This window comes from Poecilia formosa, unplaced genomic scaffold (assembly GCF_000485575.1).
Source record: "Poecilia formosa unplaced genomic scaffold, Poecilia_formosa-5.1.2 Scaffold213, whole genome shotgun sequence".
Taxonomy (NCBI): Eukaryota; Metazoa; Chordata; class Actinopteri; order Cyprinodontiformes; family Poeciliidae; genus Poecilia; species Poecilia formosa.
This window is the reverse complement of record NW_006800152.1, coordinates 997670-1013277: the sequence shown is the minus strand read 5'-3', so window position 1 is coordinate 1013277 and position 15608 is coordinate 997670. Positions and strand designations below refer to the sequence as shown.

Here is a 15608-nt window from a genome sequence, read left to right as displayed (position 1 = left end):
GTGTGTGTGTGTGTGTGTGTGTGTGTGTGTGTGAGTGAGAGAGAGGGAGCTGTGTGCTGCATTGTTTCTGAGCGGGGGCTTGTCTGAGAGCAACAACAGAAATGAACTGACACACGACTCGGCACTGACTCCCAAAGAGTTCTCCAGGGTGGATCGAGTGTTTGTACCGCGGTTGTTGGACCGCACTCTGTATGAGGTGGGATTAAAAGTATCAGAGAAACAACAGCGGGAAGCAAGACTGCCATTGTGGTGGCACTGGGCAGGTTTCCCCTTCTCCACCCAGTCTGCCCTAAATCCACCCACCCTCTCACCCCCCTGGCCTGTGTCCATATTAGGGCAAAACTCAGCCAACCTCCCCACAAGCTGAGCTCAGACAGTGGCCCCCTCCCCTCCTAGCACGCCCTGCTGTCACATTTGCTCCGGCAAGAGAGCCTGAAGGATACGCAGCTCGCCTAACCCAATTCAAAAGGCCACTTGGGCAGCCAGTCAAAACAGCAGAGGGATTTTAAAAAATGGATGCAAGAGTGCTAACGTCAGTTTGCCTGTTTCTGTGTAATGTCTGGGCTGTTGCATGTGCCCGGTTGCCAAGTAGCTTTTAGTACATACTGCACATGCTCAAATTTAGTGTGCAATCACACCAGCTCTAATTTAGTCCACTTTAATCAAACTTCAGTCCGTTTGTCTAGTAAGTCCGGTTTGTTTGGTGAAGTGTGAACGTGTAATCAAACTCTGAGGCAGACCAAAAAAAAAGCAAACGATGGTCTGCCTAAAAACCTAGCTCTCAGGGTTTTCCCCAGGGTGTTAAAAGCCTGGTCCCCCACCAGGCTTAGTGTTGTTTGTTAAATTTAAATGGGTTTTTTTTGTATATTAGTGACAGTGACAGTAAAGATAGATTTGACGCATGGAATTACACCATCCCTGCACCTGACGGTCGGCCTCGCATACTATCATTTCCAAAAATTTGATGCCTGCTCATGCAAATCCAATTTTTTGAAACTTGTAACATTTTTCACTGTGGACCATGGACTATCCCAGCACTGCTTAGCAGGTTTTCAGGGAGAAACCCTGTAGGTCTTTGTATCAGGTGTGAAAATACCCTAAATGTTAAATCAACCTGTTCAGGGGTCAGAACTTCTAGTTTGTGTCTGTAATTGCACTGAGACTAGGGATGGCTGTGCTACCATTTTTGGGTGTGTTTGCCATAAATGACCACGGTAGCATATGGAGCTCTAGATTCTAATATCTTTGGCTGATCTTCTTTCAGTCACACAGACTCTTTTTAAACAGCCAGTTTGTGCTTCCCAGACATTTTCCAAGCTACTTCCAAACAGAAGTTATTTTGGTCGTTGGTGTTGATTTTGGTTTACCACAGGTATACAGTGGTTTGAATTGATAGAGTCAAAAATCACTAGGTGAGCACCTAAAAACATTACAACACTCTCAAATCACACACACAATTATGTATATATATTTTCTGTCTCCATGTGCATTACCCATTAACTGGCTGTAGCATTGCATAGTTATAATCTAAAGATGGCACAAATCATTTGGTCAATACCGATACTGATCTTTGCTAGTTTGAATCAAGTGAATATTATTAATTAGCCGTTGAATTGACTTTTGTGTGCAGTCAACTGCTTTTAAACACACAGCTCGTAGCTAGTGTAATTTTAAAACACTATGACCTTAATAAGATTGACGCACTAACCTTGTCTTGCTTGTAAGCAGGGGAGAAGTCAGTCAGAGGTTGTCTGAGTGCAGCAGTAGGTTGGTGAGGGGGGAGTGTGGTCTTACTCTATTCTTCATAGAGCGGGATAAAACATTTTCATCTGATTATAGGGCCTTTAAGGTGTAGAAACATTTTGATGTAAAGTTAAACTTTTAAACAAACTTGGCATAACCAACAAAAATGAATTGCATTCAACTGAACAGAACAAGACAGATCTTGTAATTTCATGGTGACACTAATGCTAGCCCTTTTACCAGACTGCTCTTTAAAAATACATAAATCTTCAAATTGCTGTCAGTGCTTTGAGGCAATAAGAACCAGCTGATGCCTTGACCTTGAATTCACAAATGGGCCATATAATCTTGTTTTTTAAGCTGTTTGAAAATGTCCTCACCTGCTTCTCTTAAATTGGGTTATTTTTCTTTTTAACATTAGCAATCCTGAAATTGTCCTTCTGTCTAGCTTCTTCTGTCTCAGGGATTTATCAGAAATATAACAATCAGATTTAGAGTCTTGATGATCCAGTGGTTATATCTTAAAAATGAGATGTGTGTCACAGATGACATTAGTTATGTGGTAAATATAAAGGTATCATTCAGATAAATACCAGGCTACAGGCAAAATAAAAAAGATCAATAAATCATGTCAGTTTTCCTCTTTTCAATGTTTTGAAGAGTTTTTTTTATTAATTAATATTCAATGTTTATCTTTTTTTTTTTCTTCAAATCATTTTCATTTAGAATTTTGGCTATTTGTTAAATTATTTTTCATCTATGTTCTCCTTTTTATAATTTAGATTTAAGTAATAATTTATATTTGTTGTAAAATAGTCAGTAGTCATTTAGTTCTTGTGGACATGGATGTGCCATACATGGTGATAGAAGTTTGGACATTGTTGTCATTGGTAGAGTTTAATGTGACAATAAATTGGAAACCACAGAGTTAGAATAACTAGCGTGAAAATACCTCTTTGTCTGTCCTGAACTAGAAAAAGAAGTGGATGGTCACTCATGTCATGTCCGCCTGCATCTTGTTGCTTCTTATTGGTTCTTTCTGTTAGGTTGAGTTACACAATAACAGCATGGACGCCAGACCTCCCCTCTCTTTTGCTTTCCAGGTCAGAGGTTGGTCCACCTTGTGGAAAATTTGTACCGTTTTCTGTGTTTTGAACGCTCACTGTTCCAACTTCAAATTGGTGATTAATAGCTCTAAAGATTTTAATGAGCAATAACTACACTTAAGCACTGAAGTTTAATAATCATGTTTAGTTCTTGGACAAATTCTGAAATGTGCTTCTACGGTATTTTGTTCACTTTGGACTTCGGCTGTTCTTTAGTTATAAAGTAGTGTGTCTTTCAGCTCTGTTGTTATATATGAAGTTGTTTCACTTGTACTGATCCCAAACACATATTGACCTGCTGAGAGTGTTAGATTTACCCTTATAGTAAAGCTTGTTTTTGGAGTTCGCTATAATTTAATTGCAGAAAATCAGTATAATTTTATTTTATAACATTTTTAATAACACATATAACCAGAAAGTGTGTTATTCTTATAACACACTCTTATTCTTATAACACTGAATACAGAAACAAATACTTTAAGGATACTGTGGTACTTAAAAGCCCAGTAAGTGACCGCAGCTATGTTGATTATTGTAGAAATTCTAATCAACTGCCCCACTTCACACCTGCTCCCCCACTCAGCTCAGGAACCACCTTCTTTTGTCATCCAAAGTGTTGCTTCCAGATCGCCTTCAGTCCAGCATTACGTATTATTAGTAAAAGTTTAGTTTTATTAAAATTATCTTGAAGTCCAAAGGCTTGAAAATAGTCCAATTCCACTTCTTGTTTCAGCATTTGTTGGTGCTTGGACAATATCTTCTCTCAACTGTGTATGTTTCTACTTTCAGGACAGGAATGTAAACTACTTTATCTACAACCTTTGGACATGAAAGGTTTAGAATGTTTAAGACATTGGATTGTCTTACAGCTAAATGATACAAAAACAATGGCGGCTTGGATATTACTGTCAGCACAATGTTCCCATGCCTCTTAAGCCCCTTTTTCACAGGCGTAGCTTTAACCAAGTCTTCGCCAGTCAGCCATGGCTGGATTCATCTACATTTGGAGGTCCATGGTTCCTCCCTGTTTGGAACCACCTCAGGGTGCTGTAAGCCAGACTTCGCCAGGTGTTTTGCCTAAGTGGTTTAATTGGCAGCAGACTGCATTCGTTGACCAGCCCATGGCTTTACGTCACTGTAGGAACAAAAGCGTTACTCACGGAAGACTGAGTGGGGCAACCTTCAACAAACAAATGTACTGAGAGATTTCAGAGAAACTGCAATGGTATACACACAAAATGACACCTTCGGAGCATCGACCACAGCTCCCGCTCACTCACGTTCCCACATTCCTATTACCATTCCTGCCCATATTCATGCCCATTTAGAGGAACAAACTGCCATTGGAGACGCCCAAATTGGCTAGACCTAAACCAGACATTATCCGATAAAGCAAGGGGCTTTTGTGACCTTTAGCACCTTGGTTACCAGTATGTGTGTGGTAGTGTCAGCATCAAGGACAGAAAAGTGTGTTGTTGGTTCATGCTATGTTGTATTAAACAAATTGTCTAAATTTGGATCTAAGGGGGAAAAAATGGGTATGTCAGAAAATACATAACCAAATGAAAGTAAAATCCAAAGCAAACAGCTGTCTTTGGACAGTTAAAGATTTGAGTTATGTACACCATTGTTTTACAAAACAGCATCGTTTCACTTCATTACATGTCAAAGAGTCATAAACACTTTCAATTGGTCATCGGCTGAACCAGATTCCTCAAACTGCAGATCAAGTTCAGCTGGTTCTGAGCTGTGCATCCATAACTTCCTGGTAAGCGCCTGAGCTATTTTTATTTTGAGAGTTTTAATCATTTAGTTTGTTATGTTAGAATCGTAATTAACTAAACCCCAGCAAACAGAGATAGGTGTTTTTGTAAAGCGGAAGTAAATCATTAAAAATATCCTGATAATAGTGCAGTAAAAGTGCACTTTACACACAGGAAGCTGTGCTGAGCTGGTGTGAGAACAAAGGAACTTAAATGTGGCTCTCACACATTACAGTTCATGAGGTTTTTTTATTCAAGGGAGTAGGCTTACAGGTTTCCTGTTTCACTCCATTATCATTTTTTTAAAAACATAGTGCTAGGTTTTTTTTAAACCAAATGAATGAAGTCAAATATGATCAGATTTGTCCTTGTTTACCCCTCCACTCACAGCTCACTGAGCTGTTATGAATCCATCATCCATCCATTCGCCGTTGCCAGGCAGAAAGGAATAGTGATGCGTCAGACACGTTTATTTACTACACTGGGGTTGCTGCTTCCTGACCCGTTCAGTGCTCTTTAAAGGTTAACCCATGTTTGAACTCTTCAAGGGTGTCGGCAGCCAAATGTGTCTCCTCCACCCACCCTCAACCACCCATTTCCTCCATCTTTCCTAAATACGTTTGTGCTCTTGTTTCTGTACGTACTGCAGCTAATCTGGGATGCTAGCTTGCTCTTTGCTGCTTCCCACAGTAGCACACCAGCTGTTGTTGCGTGACTGGGAGTCCTGCTGGAAATGCGCCTTTCCAAGTGGTTGACATGATGCTCATCCATGGAAAATAATCGATTTGTGGCTCAATCTTGCGAACATCAGCAGCTGTGTCACCATCCAGGGTTCCTGTTGCAAGTTACAAAGAGGGGAAAACAACGTATTTGGATCTAAGCACAATCTGTAAGACTGCAAGCAATTTTCTCTTAATCCTCCTCTATTCTTTTGATTGTGATTGAGCGACTATTTCCTTGGCTCTCTATTCAAGGAAATATGTTTACCACAAGATTATCACTTCTTTGAAACTCCCTGAACTTCATTCAATAAATCAATTGATCAGTTTGTTCACTCAATTTAACTTATTTCATCATTAATTCACAAGTACATGCTCTTACAACACCTGTTAATAAAAGAGTGAAAAGGGAGCCGGAAGAAGAAAAACCTGCCCCTTTCTCAATAATTAGAATGTAAATTTTCGTGGCTATGTAAATTAAATTAACAATGTAAGTTGAAAGTCATTTAATTCTCCACATTATTAACTCAGAGATGTATAAGACTTGATCATTTTACTCTTGTAGAGTGTTGTAAGGTAGCTGGTGGAGTTTAGGCGCTTTCCTATTGTAGGAATTTAAATGGAGCATTAACGAAAGAAAACAATAGGTTTGTTTTAGTGAAAGTGGGTCACAGTCTGGTCCTCCTTAGGAGAGCTGAATAAGTTGATTAAATGCAAAAGACCTTTATTGTTGAAGCCCAGAAGAATTTTTTTTTCTTTTCAAGACAGGGTGTTAATTTTCCTTTTTTTTAAAAAGTCAATCCATCTTTCCTAAAGCCACAGGAGATAACAGATGAAACATTAGTTATTTCCATAGGATATTTATGGCTGGGAAGTATGACAATAGTAGACTGTGAAGGATTGGAAAATGTTCAGAATCTGCCAAAACAAGGAGATATTTTCATCCGGTCTCACAATTTTCCTGTTATGAATTTGTTATTTTGTCATTTTTTGGAAGCAATCTTTCCCACCTGAGTTTTCTCTGACAATCTAAAGCATGTTTTTCACTATTTATGCTGATATTACCAGTGAAGGAGCAGCAAAACAAAGACTTTACTGGTTGCTGCAGCTTCAGAAAAATGTGTTAAGAAGCTCAGCTCAGGTAAAAGACTCATGAATGTTTGTTTTAAAGCTCCATGACCTGAGAGAGTCTTCTGTTTTCTACTGTAAACTGTATTTGTTGATTATTAAAGCAGAACATTAACTAAATGCATTTGCATGCGAGCATCTAGTTTCTTGGATACACCTAACTTTGTTGGCTGTTCCTAACTTTTTATTTTTTTTATTTTTATTTTATTCAGTAAACTTTTGCTTTCATTTTCCTAATTATCCTGATCACACCCATAAAGTCTCTACCCAGTTTCTATAGTGGCCTCCTTGTCTTACCAGCAACCAGATGGCAGCTGTCATTATGACACATCTTCACATTTCACTGTAGGTGTGTCCTCTGTTCACTGCTGTCCCACTTTTTCATATTTGTGTGGCTCCTCTTACCGTAGCTGATGTCACCATTTGTAGACACAACCGTAGAGGGAAATGTGACACATGTGGTTCAGACAGAGATTCAAGTACAATTGATTTGAATTTAAATGCCTGCATGCATCAAACCACCGGTTTTGTCTGTAAACTGGTAAATGAGTCAGAGCAGATACTCAGAGTGCTGTATTTCTTTGTTGGTTCAAGATGATCGTGACAACATGAATTAATAGAAATCTGTTGTTTTAAGCTTTTAGGTGCTAAGATGCAGTGTCTTCTCTGCATGACGAGTTCAAACAATGTGACTGAGATTTGATAAAAATCCAACATTCAGGAATCCTTCAAGGTAGATGAAGAGATTTAATTTGGTTCTGCACATACCAATCAGCCAGCCATCAGAAGGATGTTACTGATCAATTGATTTATTGAATGCACTAAATGTTAATTCCAAAATAGAAATAATTGCATTGTTTTGTGACTGTTACCACCATGTGTTTTTTTTTTTTTTTTTTTTTTTTTTTTTTTTTTTTTGGGGGGGGGGAAGGAAAATTCCACCGTAGCCATCGAATGTCATTTCCTGAAAAACATGTTTATTTTTTCGATGTCTGCACGCTTCTCCCTCTGCGCTGACTGGCTCCACTACATGCTGGGATGATTGTCAGATTTACTGACTTAATATGCCCAACCGACTGGCTCTTACGCCGGCTGCACGCCTCAATGTGCTATTGTTTCACTGAATGGCTCACTTGCTGCGATAACTACCTGGCTGCAGTGAAAAGTTGGATAGATGAGCAACTGGCTCATGGCAGGACGGGAATTTCTATTTTTTCATTGGACGTGATGTGCGCTGCTTGGTTATGATGAATGACCATTCTGAGTGCTCTGAAGTCTGGAATGGTGACACCTGTTTGGCTGGAAAAACGAGAAAGATTTTTACTTTGAGTGGAGGACAGAAAAAAAAAGATGAAGAGGGTTGGGTAGGAGGAAAGCAGGAAGGAAGCTGGATGTATGTTTGGAGCTGTTGGTGCTGCTCTCGTCAGTCTGTGCCATCCACATGGTGTTTTGGAAAAATGTTGGAAACCTCCAGAGGGAACACAAAAAGTGTGACATTATGTGCATTTGCCTAGACATGGAATAATGTGGTGAAAGTTACTCCTGTGACAGACCACAGGAAGTTAACACGTTAACCATAAAAGGTCTTCACCATCCATTGATTCACCCTATAGAAGATTAAATACACTCTCGACTACAGTAATCTTTGAGCAAACCATTTATGACTTTATGGTTGTTTACAATAAATTTAAATACATTTATTACTGGTATTTTAACTTGAAATGGCCTGTTCTGGTTCAGTTTGCTTTCATTCTCATGAAGTCATTGTATTTTCCAGTTTTCGGGAATTTGGACCAGTGATGAGCACACTTCCCTAAAACACAAATAGCACCTTTTCCTTTCGCGCTTTTGCTAACTTTGAAAATATTTAGCATACTTAGCTTCCTCTAAATTAATTTCCCCCATAAATTATAAAGTGTTAATTTACTTGACTGTTTTATAAACTTTTAGGTAAATAAGGTTCACCATCTGTCTTAATGTTTTGATCATCACCTATTAAGAGTTCTTCAAGTAGTTCAATGTTTATATCAGTGCTCTTATTTTGAAGTGGCTGGAGATCATTTACACAGCAGTTCCGTTTCCTCTTCTCGGGTCCACTCCCATCCCCCATGATTGTATTTCAAACAAAAAACATACACAACATGTAAATTATGCCAAAACTAAATCGATGCTTGAGGGTTGTAGTCCTTAATGGGCAGATATCATTTGGATTGAAGCTAGGGCCTTAGCATTAGCTCCTGCTAAATAACCGTGATGGTGTACTGCGTTACTGTTAGCGGAACTAATGTTTGTGATTCGCTCATTAGGGTTATCGCAGCTAACTTTTTAGCTAGCAGTGCCCACCAGTTGTTGATAGCTTTTCCTGATATCAACAGTGTAAATAGCCTGAAGCTTGCACATGGCGATAAATTAATGGCTGCTTTTGTCATGTATTCACCAGCTGTGCTCTTTGTTTGCCAGAGATGTTGGTAAAAACCTTGAGTTTAATTAATCTCAAGCACTCATGGTTATCATGTTTATTGTGGAGAGCTAATGAGAAAATGCTAATGTGTTGTATAAATCTACTCTCACTGGCATTTCTTCATTTTTAATCTATTGTCTTGTTACAGTTTGACCACGTTACTTCTCCCATGAAGACAACACGTTTCAGCCATGCTAATAATAATAAGAAATATATTCTAATCACCGTATGGCGTAGTATATCTAAAACAGCTAGATAACATTTAACGCTTACAAGTTGCAATTCTTTGTCAGAGTTGTAACCAACAATGAATTACAGCACATGGGTCTATAAAACAGCATTCCAAGCCACAACCCTGTAATATAATGTTGTCAACTATCCTTAACAGCTTTATTGTTGATATTTTTGTTTGTTCTGCCTCCTTAATTTAGACCTGCTTGCATTTCAGGGAGTCTGTACGTATAGACTCGCCTGCAGTCATGTTTCGACCGATGTGTTGAATGATGAGCCTGTCATCTGTTTGTTTATCCCCTCCTCTGAGTCTGGATGGAGTTACGGCCAATCATGGTGACCAGCAGCAGCCACAGTTTGTCTCAGGTTATTTAATACTCCGATAAACACACAGCAGTCTTAACTCTTCTTCCACATGACACACAGGAGTGTAGGTTTCACCACTGAATAATTCAGTTCTGAGTTTTTATCTCTGTATTGTTTGTCGAGTGCTTGCTAGTAGAGAAGAGAAAGGTAATTGGATAGTTCATAACGATGAACAGCTCATGTTGCAGTTTTCTTTCTTTTTTTCTTTTTTCTTTTTTCTTTTTGTATTTCCAGTCTGAACATGTTCATGCAGGAAATATTGTTTGAACTTATGTCTTCTTCTTTTTTTTTTCTTTTTTTTCTTTTTTTTTTAGGGAACGGGAAACGAATGATCTAGACAACAACCTGAGGTCCTCCACTGGAGAAGGTATGACTAACACACAGACTCCTCCACATCCAAAAAGAAGAGAAATTTTTAACCAGCTTGTTTGATTTGGATCATGATCTAATCCCCCCGCTAAGGCCCATCAGCTTGCTAACAACACTGCAGTTTACTTGATTATAGCCGGGATTAGGCTGCCCTTCTAGCATTAAGCTCCGACTCTTTTTCTTTTTTTTTTTTTCCCAAGAAAACACAGAAGAGAGTCCATTTTTAAAGAGAAATTCCAGTTTTCTTCTAAAATGTACTGCAAAATATTAGACTTTTTATGTCGGGTATCCAAATGTGTCTGGGTCCAAAATGAATTTTAAAAAATGACAAGTGCACTGAAATGAGCATGTGGGATGTGAAGGCATTGCTGTAAAAATGTAATTTGTAAAACTATTTTTTATTTATTTTTTTCAAATAAGCCTAATGATCTTCTAAGAACATTTTAATTTGGAGGATTATTAGTCCCAGGGTACAGGGCATAAAATTGCTTCTAAAAATGATTGGGAAAAGCCTTAAGATAGCTTCACATGCTGCAGCAGAAATGCTGATGATGTTCTTTAAGTTTCCATCACTACAGTTCATCCAGGATAGCCCAAAACTGTACATACCCCCTGCAAATTTAGGTTTAAATACTTGTTTGTTTTAAACTATCATGCCTTTTCTGAATGGAAGAGATTTTGTTCCATTTGTGAAGGAAGCTAAATATTAGGGTGATGGCAAAGAGGCCTCCAATGTTTTTTCCCATTGATTATTGAACATGCCTTTTATTGTGAAATGTTTTTGTTTTTCATTATATCCATAGCTGATACTCTTTTGTCCTACATTATCTCTTAAAATGAACAAACTTCTCGGTTGAACAAAAATAAATTAAAATCTAACTTTGCAGTGACGAGAATACTTTCGACTTGATCGTATCTGTCTAGTGCTGGAATTTTTTAAAGATATGTTCTTAAGCTATGACATTTTGTACATTGAAATACTTTTTTAGTTTTCAGTTGTTTCACAAACTCTTTCCGTATTTTTGTGAATTGTCCCTTTAATTAAGCCGACTTAATGGTAGACACTCTGGAAAAGAGGAAAGTCAAAGTTTCCACTTTCAATCCAGGCGATGCAGATGAATGGTTGTGAAAGAGGAACTGGCTACACTAGAAAAATTCCCTGAGTGTTTTTCCTGCCCTGTGGTATTAGGGCCGCTGCCTGGAGAGGAGAACGTTTCACGTAACAAAGTGTTTTGTGTTTCTGTGAAGCTCAGCGGATATTCAGCCTGCATTTGTTTTGCCACAGTTTGTTCCTGAGTGCTACTTTTTCTCGGAGACTGAAGACAGCCGGGTTTAATGTGCATTTGTTCTGAAACCTTGGATTTACACAAATACTTTAAGTTCATTTTCAGGTTTCTGCGCACTTCTGCTGTTGAGCAGTTTTTTCATGAAAAATTTTTCTTTCAAATAATTAAACAGGCAACATGGCATGTAGGCATTCAGATACATTAAAACTCCCGCAGGTTTTTTCATTCTGTCTCTTTCTGTCTGTCTTATTTTGTCTCTTTGTTTTTCTTTCTCTGTCTTTCTTGGTTTAACTATGAGCATACATCCCACTATTGATCAGCATGTTGCAAAAAACAAACAAACTGATTTTTGTTTTCTGAAGCAGATTTGTCTTTTAACTTTAATAAAAACATTTTTAGCTGACGTTGCTCTTAGAACTAGTCCTAATATCCACCTGCTGTACCCAAACCAAAACCTTGGTTGGTGTGTTTTTGATATTATTGTCCCTTTTAAAACACCCAGTAATGTCCATATTTCAGTTGAAAATGTTTCATCTTAATTATTTCATCATTGTTCCCTGCCCCATGATGCTGTGGGGCAGTGAAACAGCCCTACAGCATCATGCTGCCACCCCCAGATTTACATCTGGATAGCTGTAGATGATGTTTCTTACTCGCCCTGAGATGGGCTGAATGAAAACTGAACAATTTAAAGGAATTCTGCTCGTTCTGTCTAGAGGAGCGTCAGAAGCTTTTGGGGTCAATGTACAACTTGAACAACAGATTAATCATTTGACCCAGGAAGAGCAGTTTAAAGGCAGAGTTAATTACTTCACTGCCAGTGATGACTGTATATACAGTAAACCTCTGACTGGAACTATCACATATGAACATTTATGAGCAGATTTCACTGAAATATACAAATATGTATTTCTACAGTCCAACCAGCTAACTGCTTTAGTGCTACTTCTTTAAATTATGCAGCGAGACGTTTCTGTTGTGAGGTTGTTGTTATGGCAACAGACTCTTGATGCATGAATGAAACAGAAATGAAGTCAACTCCTTCAGTTTATGATAAACAGTTATGATTATACAGAAAAATATCCACAGTAATAGTAATTTTTCCTTTCTAATAGACCCATCAGTGAAAAAACTCTTAGAGTATGTTCTATAAGCATCTAAATGTAGCTGAAAACAAACGCTTGTTTGATCACATGTTCCACCAGAACTCGTATTTATCTGCGGAGAGGCCATGCGATCTTTATCTCTGATGTTACTTTCACTTTTTGTGATTTATGAGAACTGGAGGAGGTGTAGTGAGTGAGTGTGTGTGGAAGAACTTGTAGCTGCAGGTTAAGCTCTGCCCGGAGAAAAATCAGGCTCATAAAGCACATGTACATACATGATACCCTTATAGCCCAGCTTTTATCTTCGCTGCTTGAATATGTAAACGAACCGACACTGCCCCCTTGTGGTGACTTGTCGTGACTGAGACTGGAATACATCTGCATAAAAGTTATTAATCGGTTCAAATCTGAACATATTTATATTCAAAACCATCAAAGCAGGTCCTGTAGGGAAAACTGTGCAGGCTGTTACAATGAAGGCTGAAGAGTTTCTGATGAGGATGGGCTTGGAGGCGGGGGGGTTAGGAGGGATGAATCCTCGGCGGAAAAATAGTCGACAGCTTGCTGGAGGCTGTGCTGTGTGATTATCATGTGCACACCGCAGCACAGTGTGTCTTTTGTTGCCACTCCACCATGAACCACGAAAGTTCGAACTTTGTGTGTGAGAAAGATGTTGGTGTCTTTCGGCTCCTTTACACAGAGCGCCAGCTTTGGACATCCGACCTTAAAATTCCTTCTTAAAAATCATTTTTTGTTTGTTTTTAGTTACAATTCCAGCACCAGTGTGACGTCAAAGTCCTAACGGTAATGCTCACCCTCTTGTTGGGCTACTGTACGTTTAAAAACCTGCTGTGATTACAGAGTTTATGACCACCCTCCACTGTTGGGGACTTTTGCCTGGAAATTAGTACCTACCTGCTGCTTTTTGCCTCCAGTAAAAGCTTCAGAGTGCACAGCTGTAATTTAGGGCTCCACCCCGGTGTTAAGCCACAGACACAAAATTCAAAACAGTGGAGAGGCTGGTTCAGATGCTCAGAGGGTTTTTGGGGTACATTTAGCTCTCCAAACCTCTTAATCGGTCTGGAAACCGATTCAAACTCACATGTACAACAAACAGGAGGCTACTTGTGTTTGTATGAAATGAGATTAAAATCAAAGATGAAGCAGTTGGTGAAGAAAAAAATAGAAAAGTAACCATTTGGCAACAAATGGGTCTGCCAAAATGCAGAACATGAAAGGATCTCAGAAAAAGTGGGGAAAAATGAAGTTCAAACTACTATATGGAGCTTATTCTTTAATAAAACGAACTGTATTTATAAAGCACATTTGTTGCAACCAGGGGTTAACCAATAAACTGTAAAATAATAACAAATGGACACAAAATATTCAGTTTAGCTATGAAAGACAGAAATAATGTGTGCAGCAACAAATGTATAACGAGCAACAAAAAAGTGACACCAAAAAAACTGAAAGGTGACAAAAAATAGAGTTGGATGTATCATTCAACCAAGAACTTTGTCGTTTAATAGAAAATAAGAAAGCCATCTTTCAAAATATATTTCTTGGCAGTTCAGATGAATGGTCAACAGGACATAAAACTCTGCATATCATCTGCACAACAATGAAATGAGAAGTATTCATCAATGATGTGACTCAGCGGACTGCCTGAAGAATAGCGGTCCAAACATGACTCCCTGAGGAACTCCTTAACTAATAGACACTGGCAGCCAGAATAGTAACTCAGTTAAATAAATCTCATCTCTGACTCTGGGTGGTTACCATTTTATGCCAGTGAATGTGTTGTATGTAAACATAGACTGTCTTATTGTTGACTTGTGTGTGTGTGTGTGTGTGTGTGTGTGTGTGTATAAAAATATATACATATATATATTTTTAACCCATTTATTTTGACCATCAGGTTTGCTGGAATGGGTAACCTGCTAAAAGTCCTTACAAGAGAAATAGAGAACTATCCACACTTTTTCCTGGACTTTGAAAGTAAGTCTGCGGTCTGAGTTGGACGCCGTGTGTGGAGGGGGGTGAAGCCTAACCTACTCCTGTCTCTTTTCTGTCAGCTGATTTCTGCGCAAGACAAAACAAAACAAAAAAATAATAATTTCGTTTCACTCTCTGCTTCTGCACTTCTTCCTCCTTTCTCGGCACAGCTATGACCTCCTGCTCTGTTTATGACTCTTTTTTTTTTTTAACATGAACTCCTTTTCTTCCTTTCCCTGTGTTTTTCCTCTCCATGTCTTGCAGAAACCAAATGGGGAATCTGTTAAAAGTGCTCACTTGCACAGAGCTTGAACAGGGACCAAACTTTTTCCTTGACTTTGAAAGTGAGCACGACTTTATTCCTGTCCCTTTTCTAAACTCCCAACATGCCTACCTCCCTTCTTTTAATTTTTTTTTCCCCCTGAACATCTTTCCTTTAGTGTGCCTGGTCAGGGGTCAGCCTATTCAACGTCTCAATTGTCTCTTTGAATTTCTAATGTCTCCTCTGTTATCTTTCATTCATCTTTTTGTGAAAGAAGGAGCCTGACCTTTTTGACCTGTGCCGTCTTGCTTTCGCTAAGTTCTCTGTATGCATTTTGTTCGTTTCTGCAATTAGTGTACACATTTGCATAAGTGTCAGTTCCTCTGTGATCCGAGGCAGTAACTAGGATAAATCTAATATAGACTGGTGGATTTTGGCTTCGGCCTTCTGCTGAGACCTCCCACAGAAGAAGAAGAAACTTACACTACACCTCCACAATGGCATTTCAGCTGTTCTCCCACTGCAGTCAACCTCAGGCTTTGTTTATTCAGCAGAGAGGAAATGATGGGAGTAGAACGTTTTTGAAATGCAAAACAGACCCGAGACACAGTGTTAATGTCAGGGATTTTCTATATATAGAGCTGCTCCAGGAGATTCATGCACACATTATACTATTATACATGTAAGTAGCTGATATTAGCCTACATGCTAGTTTTGTAGACCTTTAATTTTCAAGCTTATCTCACTAATCCCAAACCATCTAAAGCTCGTTACCAGTTACTGCCTGCATGCATTCAGATTTAATGAAAGATTCACATTCATCATTATTATTATTATTATTATTATTATTTATTGTCTTCATGGTAATGCGTTTTAAAAACAAGAAACGGGTGCACAAGTTTTAATTAATGTCCACATGGAGTTCAAAGCTTTATGTATAGACTCAAATATATACATTCACCTGGTGATATAATCGTGATATTTAGGGTTGTCCCAATCCGATATTGATATTGATATAAGCCAAAAAAACGAGTATCGGATTATATTGGCCTACATCTAAGCTACAAGAACTT

The 15608-nt window shown here is 38.6% G+C and overlaps 1 protein-coding gene across 4 annotated transcripts in view; it reads left to right on the top strand.

Annotated features, from left to right (window-relative positions):
* The window catches only part of fam49a (family with sequence similarity 49 member A), a 32626-nt gene that overhangs the window by 9447 nt on the left and 7571 nt on the right, over positions 1–15608 (top strand). The window contains exons 2-3 of one of the 4 annotated variants that reach the window (XM_016679512.1): positions 9832–9884; positions 14538–14617. In XM_016679512.1, coding sequence (XP_016534998.1) covers positions 14545–14617 — 73 coding nt within the window. In that variant the 5' untranslated portion in view covers positions 9832–9884; positions 14538–14544. Of the gene's footprint in view, positions 1–9831; positions 9885–14194; positions 14277–14526; positions 14618–15608 lie in introns of those variants that run through there. The other 3 variants (XM_007567794.2, XM_016679513.1, XM_007567793.2) reach the window with 3 other exon arrangements.